Source organism: Oryx dammah, unplaced genomic scaffold (assembly GCF_014754425.2).
Source record: "Oryx dammah isolate SB20612 unplaced genomic scaffold, SCBI_Odam_1.1 HiC_scaffold_14, whole genome shotgun sequence".
NCBI classification, from domain to species: Eukaryota; Metazoa; Chordata; class Mammalia; order Artiodactyla; family Bovidae; genus Oryx; species Oryx dammah.
Genome location: NW_024070198.1, coordinates 33,816,253 through 33,829,367, shown reverse-complemented (window position 1 = coordinate 33,829,367; position 13,115 = coordinate 33,816,253). Strand labels below are relative to the sequence as shown.

At 42.5% G+C, this 13,115-nt stretch overlaps 1 protein-coding gene across 30 annotated transcripts in view; it reads left to right on the top strand.

Annotated features, from left to right (window-relative positions):
* The window catches only part of ABLIM1 (actin binding LIM protein 1), a 335,325-nt gene that overhangs the window by 273,711 nt on the left and 48,499 nt on the right, over positions 1-13,115 (top strand). For all 30 annotated transcript variants that reach the window (XM_040255045.1, XM_040255075.1, XM_040255076.1 and 27 more), the window contains 2 exons: positions 6,436-6,523; positions 9,863-9,921. In XM_040255045.1, the coding sequence (XP_040110979.1) occupies positions 6,436-6,523; positions 9,863-9,921 (147 nt within the window). The remainder of the gene's footprint in view (positions 1-6,435; positions 6,524-9,862; positions 9,922-13,115) is intronic.

Below are 13,115 nucleotides of genomic sequence, written 5' to 3'. Positions count from 1 at the left end.
CCTTTAGTCTACACCCTCCATTTTTCTCAAGGCTTTATAGAAGAAAAACTGCTTGGATGTTTCCAGCCATCAGTGAAATCAGTGTGGAAGTTGCTTAGCTGCTCCAGAACTGAGGTTCCCCCTGTGAGTATCCCTTTGGGGCTTTTTGGAGTTTATGCAAGAGGAGGCCTGGAGTCAGGCAGTCAGGACTCACAGCCCAGCTCTGCTTTGTGGAAGCACTGGGAGCTTTGGAGAAATTGTTTGCTCTGAGTTTTCATTTCTCTGAGCGTTTCATTGTTCGAAGAACACGGTTGTGAAAGAACACGTCCCTCACAGGGCTGTGTGAGACCTGTCACTCAGAGCCCTGGGAAACACGCCTGAAACAGAGCAAGCCCTATGGAACCGCAGCCCATGGTTGAGGTTCACAGCCTGTGGCTAATTTAGAATCAGGAAACCTTGCCTCTCTAGTGACAACTGTATGTGGCCATTTTTTAACCCAGTGAGACCAAAGTGGCCCATTTTCTCTTTTGTCCTCATCTACTGAGAAACTCGCATCACAGCGAACAAGTTGGCCTGAGAGTGAAACCTTTTGATTTTTCTTTTCCTCTGAGGCTTTTGTTTCATTGTTTTCAGATCACAGCCTTCTCCGATAAGCATCCGGAAGTCCTTTGGGGAAGGAGGTGTGGTCTGAGCTATAAATGGCTGAAGGCTGACTTCAAGGACCCTGTTCCATATCTCCTGAGCTGTATCAGGAGTAAAGTACTACAAGAGAAATGGTGGGGGGTAAAGGCGGAGAGAGAAACTGAAAAGGACAGTTAGCCATCCCGGAGCTAAGAGAATTATCTGTCAAGGATGGGGTCTGTAATCTCAGTTCTCTTTTCTGCCCACAGTGGTCTGTTATCCCAGCACAGGGCTTAGGGTACCAGAACTCCTGGCTTTCAGAACTATGGGGTCTTTGGTTCATTTCCAATCTCTGCCATCAAGAAGGTCCTTTCTCTACCCAGATTGCTTTTTTTTGTCAACACTGCCATGTAAGCTTGGAGAGGGGTGGGATTTTACACAGAATCATAGAATCTTACAGCGGGGTGGGACTTGAAATTGTCTAGTCCAGGGTCGCACAGAGTCGGACACAACTGAAGCGACTTAGCAGCAGCAGCAGCCCTTCACTTCCTACAAAGTGAGGGCCAGGGCCTTGGAGATGGTAAATAGTGACATAATGGAGGTCTCGTGAATAAGAAATAAAGAAATGATACCCCAGTCTCCTGACTCGGAATCTTGTAGCCCTTTTCCTGCACCCAGTGTCCACAAAGAGCTCAGAGCTCCTTTCTCCTCTTCCAGATAGTAAGTTTCACAAATTTGGTACCTTGCACCAAATTCTGCCTTGTAGCAGATGGTGTTTCCCCAGATGGAATTCTCGCCTGTATGATAAAGTTTATACTTCAATTTAGAGATCAACTAAACAGAAATAATAACCACAGAAGCGTGACTTAATCAGCGCTATTAAAGGCAAGCAGTTTCTAGCACTTTGTGTATGCCGGTGCTTTTATAAAACTCAACTAGAGTTAAGTGCCAGTCCGAATGTAAGCTTTTTAATGTATGCGTTTTGAATGTGTGACAATAAATAAGGTTGTAGTTTTTTAAGTAGCAAGGTACAAAGATGGATGAAAAGTCACCATTCGCCACAGGACTGTAGGAAGTCCCAAAGACACATCTGGTCTGTCGGGCTGGGGCAGAGCTGGAGTTGCAGGATGTGAGTCTGGGGTCAGGTACTTGGTAACCATCATTTATGGAGTCACCCGTCACAGCAAAGCCGACACTGCTTGAAAAGTTTGCAATCAACAGCCTCCTCTCCGCTTGAATTGTGTGCTCCTCTTCATTCTTCCATGGGTGCTGTTTACTCTCATTTTGCTCATTATGTGAAATACTTTTCCTTTTTCTAAAAATGACTCTAATTTAAATGCTTTGGATTCAGCTACATCCTTTTTTTTTTTTTTTTTTTTGGTAGTTTGCATATAACCCTGTCTCTGTTCAGCTCTGGTACTTTTCCTGGCCCTGCACACAGGGCTTGTCTGAGAACTGTCATGTAAGAAGAAGTGAAACACATGCGGGGTTGGGGGGCTCCCTTATCTCGAGCCCTTGACCCTGTGCCCTCCCCCCAACCCCCACCCCCCAGGCCTGCACTGTGGCACAGACAGACTTTTGAACAGCTGTGCAACTGCCCTTCGATTCTGGCTCACTGTATTTCCTGACGTGTTCAGCATCTGGGGATGAAGCAAGTACACAGGTCAAGACCGATGCCCCTGGAGTTACACTGGCAGTGTTTCTCAGCAGTGCTTTTACTAAAGATTTGCAGAGCAGAGCCCTGCCACAGGGGCCCTGCCCGAACCTCCCACCTATCTTGTGTGACAGTTCATGTAATAGCTACTCCCCCGTGCCTGTCCTTGGGCAAGGGTAGCATCCAGAGAGCCTTTTATCAGCATCCCAGACCGCACTAGCAAGGCTTCTTTATGTGGATGGTCCTAGAACCACCTCTGTTCAGAAGCTCATTACGTCATTTTCCTGTTATTGTTTTATGCAGTGCGTCATAGCATCGTCAATGCCATTCGATCGTTCACCCTGGCATCCCTGTGAGGTGGATACAGCCGTGAGGTACCATGTGGCGATTAGCTATGATCCTAGCTAGGGACTCGCGCTCCAGAGTCAGACCACCTGGGTTCTCACCCTGGCCCTACCACTTTCTAGTTGTGTGACCGGGGACAAGTTTACTAAACCTCCCCAAGCCTCAGCTTCCTTATCTGGAGAGTGGGGAGTAATAACCTCAGTAGGTTCTTGTGAAACGAATGCCTGAATGTTTACGAAGTATGGAGAACAGTGACTGACACCAAATCATCACAATAAAAATGTTCCCTTTTACTGTCCCTGTCGCTATCAACTCCATCATCTCTACAGCAGATTTTCCAAGAGTCTGTGGTTTGCCCAAGATCACGTAATGACTCCAAGAGACAATGGACCTTTTTCTTCTTCGTTTTTATTTCCTTATTACACAGTAACATAAAGATGAATTCTTGTTAAAGATCAAAGCAATACAGAAACACATAAAGGAAGTTGTTAGGTTCCCACCTCTACTCTTTCCTCTTTCTCCACAAGGAACCACAGAAAATTAATTGGCGTGCATTCGCCCCACATTCTCTCTGGCAGGACACACACATAGAAAATCAATATAAATAAATAAATAAATTTATGTGTGTATATATATTTATTTATTTATAGAATATATATTATATATATATATATATATATATATAATGTGTGTGTGTGTGTCTTCTTAGGCTTAAACAATAGTAACTGTGCCTGACTTATAGGACTGGTGGTCAGTGTTGGCGAGAGCGGGGCATGCCAGGAAATATACTAGTCCTCTCTCATCAGCTTCATGAGATAAATGCTATTATTCTACCCATTTTACAGGTGTGGAAGTGAAGGTTAGAGAGATTGCTGCCTTCATAGGATCACATAGTGCTGAAACTGGATTTCAATCCAGTCAGGCTTACCCAGTATCTCCACACTTTTGACCACAGCTGTGTGTGGCCGTATCATAGGTACTGTTTCTGTTTGAGTTTTTTCTCTTATTAGTTTGAACTCTTTCCATGTAAGTATATGTAGGTTTACTTCATCCTTTTAATGGCTATATATGAGTCAATATTTTGTTTCACCACTTTCTTATCTAGGCTTCTGTTTCCTTGTTCTTTGCCGTTATAAATAATCCCACACCAAATATCCTTAATACTTTTGGACACAGGTATGAGAATTTCTGTAGAGTGGCTTTCACACGTGGAATTGTTCATCAAGGAGTAGTGTGCACACATTAAATTTAAATAAGTATTGCTTTCCAAAAGGAATTTTGCTCACTGACAATATGTGAGAAGGCCTGTTTCACACTAGTCTTTTTTTAATCGAATTATTTATTTATTTTTGGCTCCATTGGGGTTTTGTTGCTACGCGCAGACTTTCTCTAGTTGCATTGAGTGTGGGCTGCTCTCTAGTTGGGGTGCACAGGCTTTTCATTGCGGTGGCTTCCCTCGCTGCAGAGCACAGGCTCTAGAGCGCATGGGCTTAGTTGCCCCATAGCATGTGCAGTCTTCTCAGACCAGGGATTGAACCCGTGTCCCCTGCATCGGCAGGTGGATTCGTAACCACTGGACCACCAGTGAAGTCCCTCACCTTAGTCTTCTTTTTATCTTTGCCAATTTGTTGAAGAAAAATACTCTTTTTCTAAATGGTGTTTCCATGATTCCTGATGGGGTTGAGCTAATTCTTTATTTTCAGGGTAATCTATATTTCCTCCAGAAATTGCCTTTTGCCTATATTGCCATTTAGTTTTCATTGTAGATGCTTGTTGTATATTTTGGATAATAATCTTTTACATTTTTCTGCATTTTTGTCTTCCGTGTAAACTTGTAAAATTTGCCTGTCAGTTTACATAAAAGAAACGCCTGTTTGTATTTTGATTGAGAATTTGTTGCATTCAGAGGCTCATTTTACATAATTTGGCAACTTCACGATATTTATTTTTTCCTGCCATAAATACCGTATGTCTCTATTTAAGTCTTTCATGCCCATCAGTTAAATTCAACTGTTTTCCTAGTGTAGATCTTGCACTGAAATATTTATTTACAAATGGGGACCTGTTTTCTCATCACCTAGACTTAATTTGTATTGTTAATGAATAGAAAAACTATTGGTTTTTACATATGTGTTAAATTTTTATCTAGCTACTCGACTGAACTCTTTTATTAGTGACCTTTGTACTTATTTCTTGTTCTTGATCTATCACATTGGCTAGGAAAAACAGTAAAGAAAAACATTGGTGAAAGTGTACATCTCTGCCTGTTTCCTATCTTTAATGAGAATGTCTCTAACATTGCAGCACTAAATATGGTGGGTCCATTTTATCAGCGTGCAGAAATTTCTATGGCTAGCTTACTGAGGGGTGTGCCTTTCACTGCAGACTACACCAGACTCCTGTCAAGGGGCCTTAGTTGTCTCCTCTACATTTTCCTTGAGAATTCAGAGATTGTCCTCACTGCCTGGGACCTCCCAGCATTAATCTCCTAGCTGACTCAACAGCATTTAGCACTGAGTAATATTTGCTCTCTTCCTCCCTTCACTCACGTGGGACCCTGGCTGGCCTAAGGCAAAGAGCCACTTTGTGTTAACATATCCTATACCCTTCACCGCCCCCCACCCCGCCCCCAGATAAATAAATAATGCTGTATGGATAAGAACAAAATTCCACTTCTGGAATTTTCTGGCAGGCACCACTGAAAAGAATTCATTCCGGGCTTCTAGTTTTAAATAACCTCAACTTTTTTTCCCCACTGGGTTATCTTGAGTAGCTGACCACCATTTCACACTCCAGTGGCCAAGTGGTTTCATAGTTCGTACAAGAGGGTGTGAGAAAGGAATCACCACCTGACCTGACTTCCTGTGGAGATTTCACGCAGGCACAGGGTGAAGCCACTTCTAACTCTAGGCTCTCAGCGCTGCCTTGCGCACAGTTAATGCAAAAGAAGTGTTTTCACGGTTGACTGATGACAGGATTTAATTGCAGAGTACATTTGATAATTTTTAGGTGGTGAGACTTTCTGCTAAACTATGAACGAAAGGATTTCATTTTGTCAGGTGTGTATTTGGAGCATGACTCTAATGTGACTTGGCACCTGTCTAGAGAATTGTCCCTGTGTCCAGTGACATTTCGCTTTGGGGAAGTCAACACCTGCTATGATGGTATCTGTCATAGTTAAGAAAGTGACATGTCCATGAATAATGCAGAGCTGCCTCAATAAAATGCCTTCTTCAGAAAACAATTAAAATGAGACATTGGCAGAAGATTCTTATAAGCAGCAGAGAGGCAAGTTAGGGCTCTTTCCGAAATTAAAAAGCAGTGGATGATACCTTTTACTATGGTTTTCTCATCTTGATGTAAGCTGGGCAGATTATATTATTTTCACACTGTTTAGCTAGAAAAGGACCTGCTAAATAGGATCCTTTCTTTCTATTGCTTTAATACAAACCAACATTGGCCTCCAACATCAATTTGGATGTTAATGTTTTTGAGGTGAACTTTTTGGGGAGATGGAGAGGACTCATGTCAGGCACGTGGTGTGTAATTGGCAACTATCCAGGAGAGCCTACGCCAAGAGACAGCTGGGTGCCAGAAACCCCAAGAGGCAAGGCAGCCCCACGTGGCAGACACGAGCACTGATCTTTGAGCCCCTCGTGGGGCCAATGCCATCGGCTTCAGCTTCTAGGGCTGTTGGTATGAGAAGTTTGGTCAGTTAGGCAATTATCTTTCCCACCTTTAGCTTTTTTCTCTTTTCCTCGAATTGCCATGTGCAGAGAAGAGGCGGGGACAGTGCCCAGCAATAGACTGAACGTTTCCCACCTCTTCTCTTGCAGGCGGGTGACAAGCATTACCACCCGAGTTGTGCACGATGCAGCAGGTGCACCCAGATGTTCACAGAAGGAGAGGAAATGTATCTTCAAGGTAAGGTGGTCTGGAGAATGCAGTAACCTCTCCCCACCCGGGGAGAGAAAACCGGGCTATGCTTGTTTGTTTCTAAGAGAAGGAGGCATTTCATTAGCTGCAAGGCTACCCAGATCCCAAATGAATGTAGCCAAATGTGACCTCATCAGTTAGTATTAATCAGCCAAGCAATTGACATGCTGGCGGTGAGCCCCCGATTGCTTATGGATGAATGGATTGAACTTGATGCCATGGAGATAAGGCAAGAGGAAAGATCAGCTAGGCCTCCTCCCACCCAACCCCCAGGAATATGCTTGGGAAACAAAAGATCAAAAGAGGAAATGAATGTCTAGAAATGTTACATACTGGATGGTTATAATACTTGGTTTTTTTCTCACTTTACTGTCCTAGGAGAAGGATTTTGGGGGGGCCTCCCAGTATGCTCTTATCCAGGCTTTTAGGAGGAAGAAAATCTCATATTTGGTGAATTACATCCCAGATATACTTCATCCCATGAAGATGAGATCGCTGTCATAGTGAAAGAGAGGACAGAGAGTGAGAGAGAACACACCCAAAGTTCCTGATAGAGAAATTGAGAAGTTTCTGATGCCAAGGAAGTGCTCATTACCAGAGGGCCATTCAATTTTTTTTTAATGAAAATAATTTTGAGAAATTTTCCCTATGTACAGCTATGATTAGCTTTTATCTCCTCTAAACTTCTGAAGCTTTTCAGAGAGTTTTAGGGAAGGATTCTCCTCTAGTCAAACAGTACCATCTGTGCAAGCATTTTACTATTTTTAGCAGGAAAGAGTCATTAAATAGACAAGGGCTGATCAGTAAAATTAGCAAGAATATAAGAGCTATTGCTTGTTCAGTTTGCTAATTACTGGTTCTCATTGGCCTTTGCATGTCATTTCTTCATCTCTGCATGTAACACTATGTGTAGTTTTAATGTATGGTTTGCTTTGCTCTTGATTTTTGTTTTTATGAAACTAAGAAAAATCTCCAGAAATGATTCTTGAGTATTAGATCAAAGCTTTGGCTGCTCTCCCCTTAAAGAACCCTAGCTGTATGAGAAATTGACAACCCAGACATCCTTTTTGGCTTTAGAATAATTTCTCTGAAAAAATTACAGTGGAAAATCTCACTGAATTTTAAAAGGCCTGGTGAAGGCGAGTGACAAGCCCCAAATCTGTGGTCTCATATGGGCTTTATATGACACGTTTCCCTCCAGGACAAACTGTGAATCCTTGGGAGCAATAGACAAGTGTCACTTTACATGTTCAGCATGGAGCAGATTTATTCTTTAGTTGGTCTCCAGGCTCTGTTTTAGATCTGAATGTGTCGGTTACAGCACTCACCATCAAAGACCCAAGAGTGTTCATCACCCCAAGAGTGTCTGCTAAGAACTGAGACTCAGGGCTCTGGGCTCACCTCTGTATGTTCACATAGTTCTGCAAGCTGAGTGAAGAGGGTGATTTCAGGCTGTACACAAGTACAGTACATTCATACTGTAGATAAACAACCCTGGTAATTTGGGCTATGTGCCGAATTTGAGCATCGTAAATCTTTCCTGGAGTTGGGCTTTGGTGTTCTTTGCCTGTGCTCCTGGCACATCCTTGAACAATGAGCAGTTTCATCTTCCCCAGCATCTCATGTTCTCTCTGGCTTGCATTCCCTGTGTGTCTGACCTCTGGAGGATATTCAATGCCTTGTGCACCCCCGGGGTCCTGGGCCAGGAAGTCCACTCAGTAGAACTTCTTCAGTGCACCCTGCTCCTGCTTCCAGCCCTGCTGCCCACCCTACCTCCCCCCGGCTCTCCACATTAAGAGGATTTCCGTGCTTTGAAGCCAGCCTCAGAGTAAAAGCCAGTGCTGAATGGACTATGTGTCTGTCTGGCTTTGGTTTGATTTTTTGGTCCTGGGTTAAGCGAGATAGAAATGACTGCTAAATAGGGATTAAAGTATTATTCTGATATAAAATGTATTTACACTGTCATCAATTTAATAGTATTTTTAGCTCAGTGGTGTAAAATAATTCAAGAGTTATTTTAATTTGATAGCTTTTCAGGAGAGAAAGAGTTCAACAGTGAAATGTAAAACATAAAATATTCATACAGAGACTCATTTTAAGTTTATATCATTGACATTGTCCTGCGCAGACAACCTCATGACTCTTAACAATTTAAATGTAGCCAGAATAAATTTACAAATTTAGGCAAAAAAAATGCTTTCAACTTAGTAACTATTTGCTTAAGTCTTTTTAAGTCCCTCTTCAAATTCTTCCACCATTCCCACATTTGAACATATTCTTGCATGAACATAGGACTCACATATAGACCTTAGCCATGAATTACATACATTGTATACCTAGGCAAAAAAAAAAAATCGCATAGGCAGGCATTGAAATCTTATAAGAAAAGAGCTTTCTATTGGATATAAGTGTTTTGCTTAGTTCTATGATATTGGTACCATCTAAGAAAGCACCTTAAATTCCTATATAGTGAGTCATTGACCCAGGACCAGAAAACAACACTTAAATAGTAACTTCACTAGTTTAAAAGTGAAGACCTTTTAAAGTTAACTAACAGGTTAAAAATTAAAGGAAAACTTGTGGATTTGTAATGTAAGTTTCAAACTTTCTGCTAGTTGGATTGATTTCCTGTGTCCATGTAGGTAACTGTATAATTGAAGCAACAAAAAAAATTTGGTGAGTTTTGCTTCTGGATATAGATGATCTGGTTTGACTTTATTGCCCTCATCTAAATTGCTTGGTTGTTTTGATGTTATGTAAACATGGCTTATGGCTTATATTTCTGAAATTAAAAGTAGATATTGGGAAGTACACAGACATTACTTTTAAAGAATAATGAAAGTGAAAAATGAAACTTAGTTGCTCAATACGGACTCTTTGTGACCCCATGGACTGTAGCCTGCCAGGCTCCTCTGCCCATGGAATTCTCCAGGTACTAGAGTGGGTAGCCTGACCTTCTCCAGGGGATCTTCCCAACCCAGGGATTGAACCCTGATCTCCCACATTGCAGGCAGATTCTTTACCATCTGAGCCACCAGGGAAGTCCCCAAAGGATGATGATAGCATTTGGAAAAAAAAAAAAAAAAAAACACTGCCCAGTTGAGAATTAAATGTCTCTTTCATCAAAACACTCTTGTGCCAAATGAGTGGTCTCTGTGGTCTAGGATTATAACTTATAGAACGAGCACAGACTAGATGCAGAGAACTCACCTGGAATTTGAGCTACCATGATTTACTTGGGCACAGGGCCTCTTTCAGAAGTTCCTTATAATTGGACTGTGGCTGCTTTCCATTTCCTTCATTCTTAGCTGTGCGTTGTCTTTCCAGGTTCTACCGTTTGGCATCCCGACTGTAAGCAATCGACCAAGACTGAGGAAAAGCTGCGGGTAAGGAAGGCTTTGGCACTGTGATGCCAGACGTACTTGCTGTCCATTGTGTCTACGGTCACTGATTCTTGGGACTGCAGTTTGGGTGAAATTGCTTCTTAGGACTTTTTCCCCCCCTTCTATCACAGACCAAGTAGAAAGGCCATTTGGCCAGAAAAAGAGGTTTCCTCCTACCTTCCATTGACGGTGATTCTTGTTTCAAATGCTTGTGTTAGACAAAATAAGCCTTGCTTCATGAATCAGGTTCTTAGGAAAGCATTCAAGGGGAAAAGTTAAGTTCTAGGTCCAACATCTGGTGACCTCCTCACCAGACTTTTTTTGTACTTCATCCATCACATCACTCAATCCAAACTCTGCAGCCATTGCTCAGCTCTTGCTACATTTGATTGGCCTCTCAAATCCAAGTTCACCAAGTAGCCTCCATCTCCAAAAGCTGATGATTTGTTAGATAAAAAACCTTTGGGGAAAATCATGATAAGCTCAGACGAGTCAGTGGAAACAAATGTTCTTGATTGTTTTTGTAACTGAAACCTTAGGTAGCATCAAAATATTTTCAAAACTCCATGGAACATGGATCACATGGAGGATAGACTCTATCTCTCACCTGTTTTTCCTTTCTTTCCTTTGGTTTTATAGCATTTCTCTCAATTCTAAAGCCTTCTCTTGATCTTACTCTGTTCTCAGATCACCACCAGGAGACAATATTCTACCTGTTTCAGAAGCAAAGAGCTGTACACAGTTGCAAGGCCTTGATCATGATCTGTTTCTTACTCAGATGCCCCCCGTTTTTCACTTGGGCTATTAAGTATTTTTCAGAGCAGTAATCAGGCTAGACCCCAGTCCACAGTCCCTCCATTTAACCACCCAACTACACCACCTGGTGTTTCAGGGAAAAGAAAGGCCCAAATTCATTTTGGAAGCCATGCTATAGATGAGATGGTTAGGTAGCATGACCAACTCAATGGACATGAGTTTGAGCAAGCTGAGGGAGATAGTGAAAGACAGGGAAGCCTGGTATGCTGCAATTCATGGGGTTGCAAAGAGTCGGACACGACTTAGCAACTGAACAACAATATTCTAGAATGTGGAATCATTTCTTCTTGATCTGCTGTTAGCAGGCACAAGAAGCTATATATGTGATCCCCACCAGTCACACAGCTGCTACATCAGTGTGGCCTGATCACTAACATGTCATTTGTGAAGGAGTGACTTGGCTTCAGAGAAATGATTATCAGGACCCCCGCCTTTTTTTTTTTTTTTTTTTTTGGCTTGCCACCCCTGGGAATGACAGCTCTCTTATTTTCATTTTTCAATATCTTTTCTTTATTCTCAGTGAACCTCTTGTCTGCCTAGAAGCTCTATTTCCTTTGCTTTTGTTTTTTTCAACTGGCATCTGTAAGATCAGATGGAGATATTTTGTCATTTGATCATTTAGAAACTTGTCCCTTGCCTGTGACCCTGAATAAAAACGGATGTCTTAAAATTCAGTTAATATGAGCAGACTCTAAGTGGAGGGGGGAAAATCACTTTTTCTCAAAATAATGGAGTAAAGACCAAACAAACTGGAGAGGAACTTGTTCACCAATATTAGGATGATTTGCGGAGAAGGCAGTGGCACCCCAATCCAGTACTCTTGCCTGGAAAATCCCATGGACGGAGGAGCCTGGTGGGCTGCAGTCCATGGGGTCGCGAAGAGTCGGACACGACTAAGCGACTTCACTTTCACTTTTCACCTTCATGCATTGGAGAAGGAAATGGCCACCCACTCCAGTGTTCTTGCCTGGAGAATCCCAGGGACAGGGGAGCCTGGTGGGCTGCCGTCTATGGGGTCGCACAGAGTCGGACACGACTGAAGTGACTTAGCAGGAGCATCAGGATGATTTGATCCCTGTTTCGACATAGAACTTCAGCCTAAGCGTGTGTACCTGACCCTGTCATCTGTCAGTCAGACAGGTGCACACTGGAAGTTGCCGGACTCTGGGATTTTTGATGACTCATGGTTGCTTTGAAGTGGGTTATCGTTATAAAATACTAGCACCTTAAAGATAGTACTTATTGTCACTTTAATCATGTTGCTTTACGTCTGAGCCACCAAGAGTCATGCACTTTAATCATAGGAATGCAGAATTCACTGTATAACTTGTAGATGCTATCCCCAAACCACCCTAGTAGCTAGTGGTCTACACTGTCTTTACAGTGTTGCCCTCAGTTGTTGAATAATCATTTTTATTTCATCCCTGATGAAGTCTTCTGGGAGACAGAGGAATGCTAACGAGGCCAGACTGAATGGAATGTGTCCTTTCTCTGTAAGGATTGCTTGAGTTTGCAGAGTGTGCTACTAAAATGGTTTCCAAAAAATCAACCCTCTTGATCGCATCTTGATGGAACTCTTTGGATAAGATTATGAAAACAACTAGTGAGATACTTCCACTCATTCTGGCCAAGAGGACCTGTAGTTTTTTCTCCCTTTAGTGAAACTTTTTTCTCTTAAAGCCGGTGTTTACCACTTGGGAGGTCGGGCCAGTCCCCCAGCTCACTCACCCAGTAGTAAGGATGATGTACCTCTAAAGAGATGAGGTTCTGACGCACCCCAAGTGGGGTGCATGTTGACGCTGGTGGGATTTAAAAGAGGCTAGATTTTGAAGAAGGAGCAACTCTTGTACTCTCTTAAGGGTGTGTCTATGGAGGACAGCCTTGAGCCAGGATTTTCAGGCCTTTTTCCCGGTATCACATCAGTTCAGTTACCATAGCAAAATGAAAATGTTTTAAGGATCTTTCAACAACCCCACTGAGTAATCCACATTCTCCAGATTTCAAGGACTTGTGGGGTGTTTGTAATAAAAGACTCTCAAGAACATCTGTCAGTGGCTTCACTGGCTTCTAACTCTTCATATGTAAGAATATTTCAGCCAAAATAAATGGAAAGGAATGATGGGGAGGGGGGAAGGTTGGAACATAGGCAAATATACTGTAATGTAAAGACCAGTTAGGGAATTCCTTGGAAGTCCCATTGTTAGGACTTGGCACTTTTACTGCTGAAGGCATGGATTTAATCACAGATCGGAGAACTAAGGTCCCGTAAGCCGCGTGGGGTGGCGAAAAAAGAAAGAAAATAAAGACTAGTTACTATGCTTTCAACATGGACCTTACACACACACACACACACACACACACACACACACACACACACACAC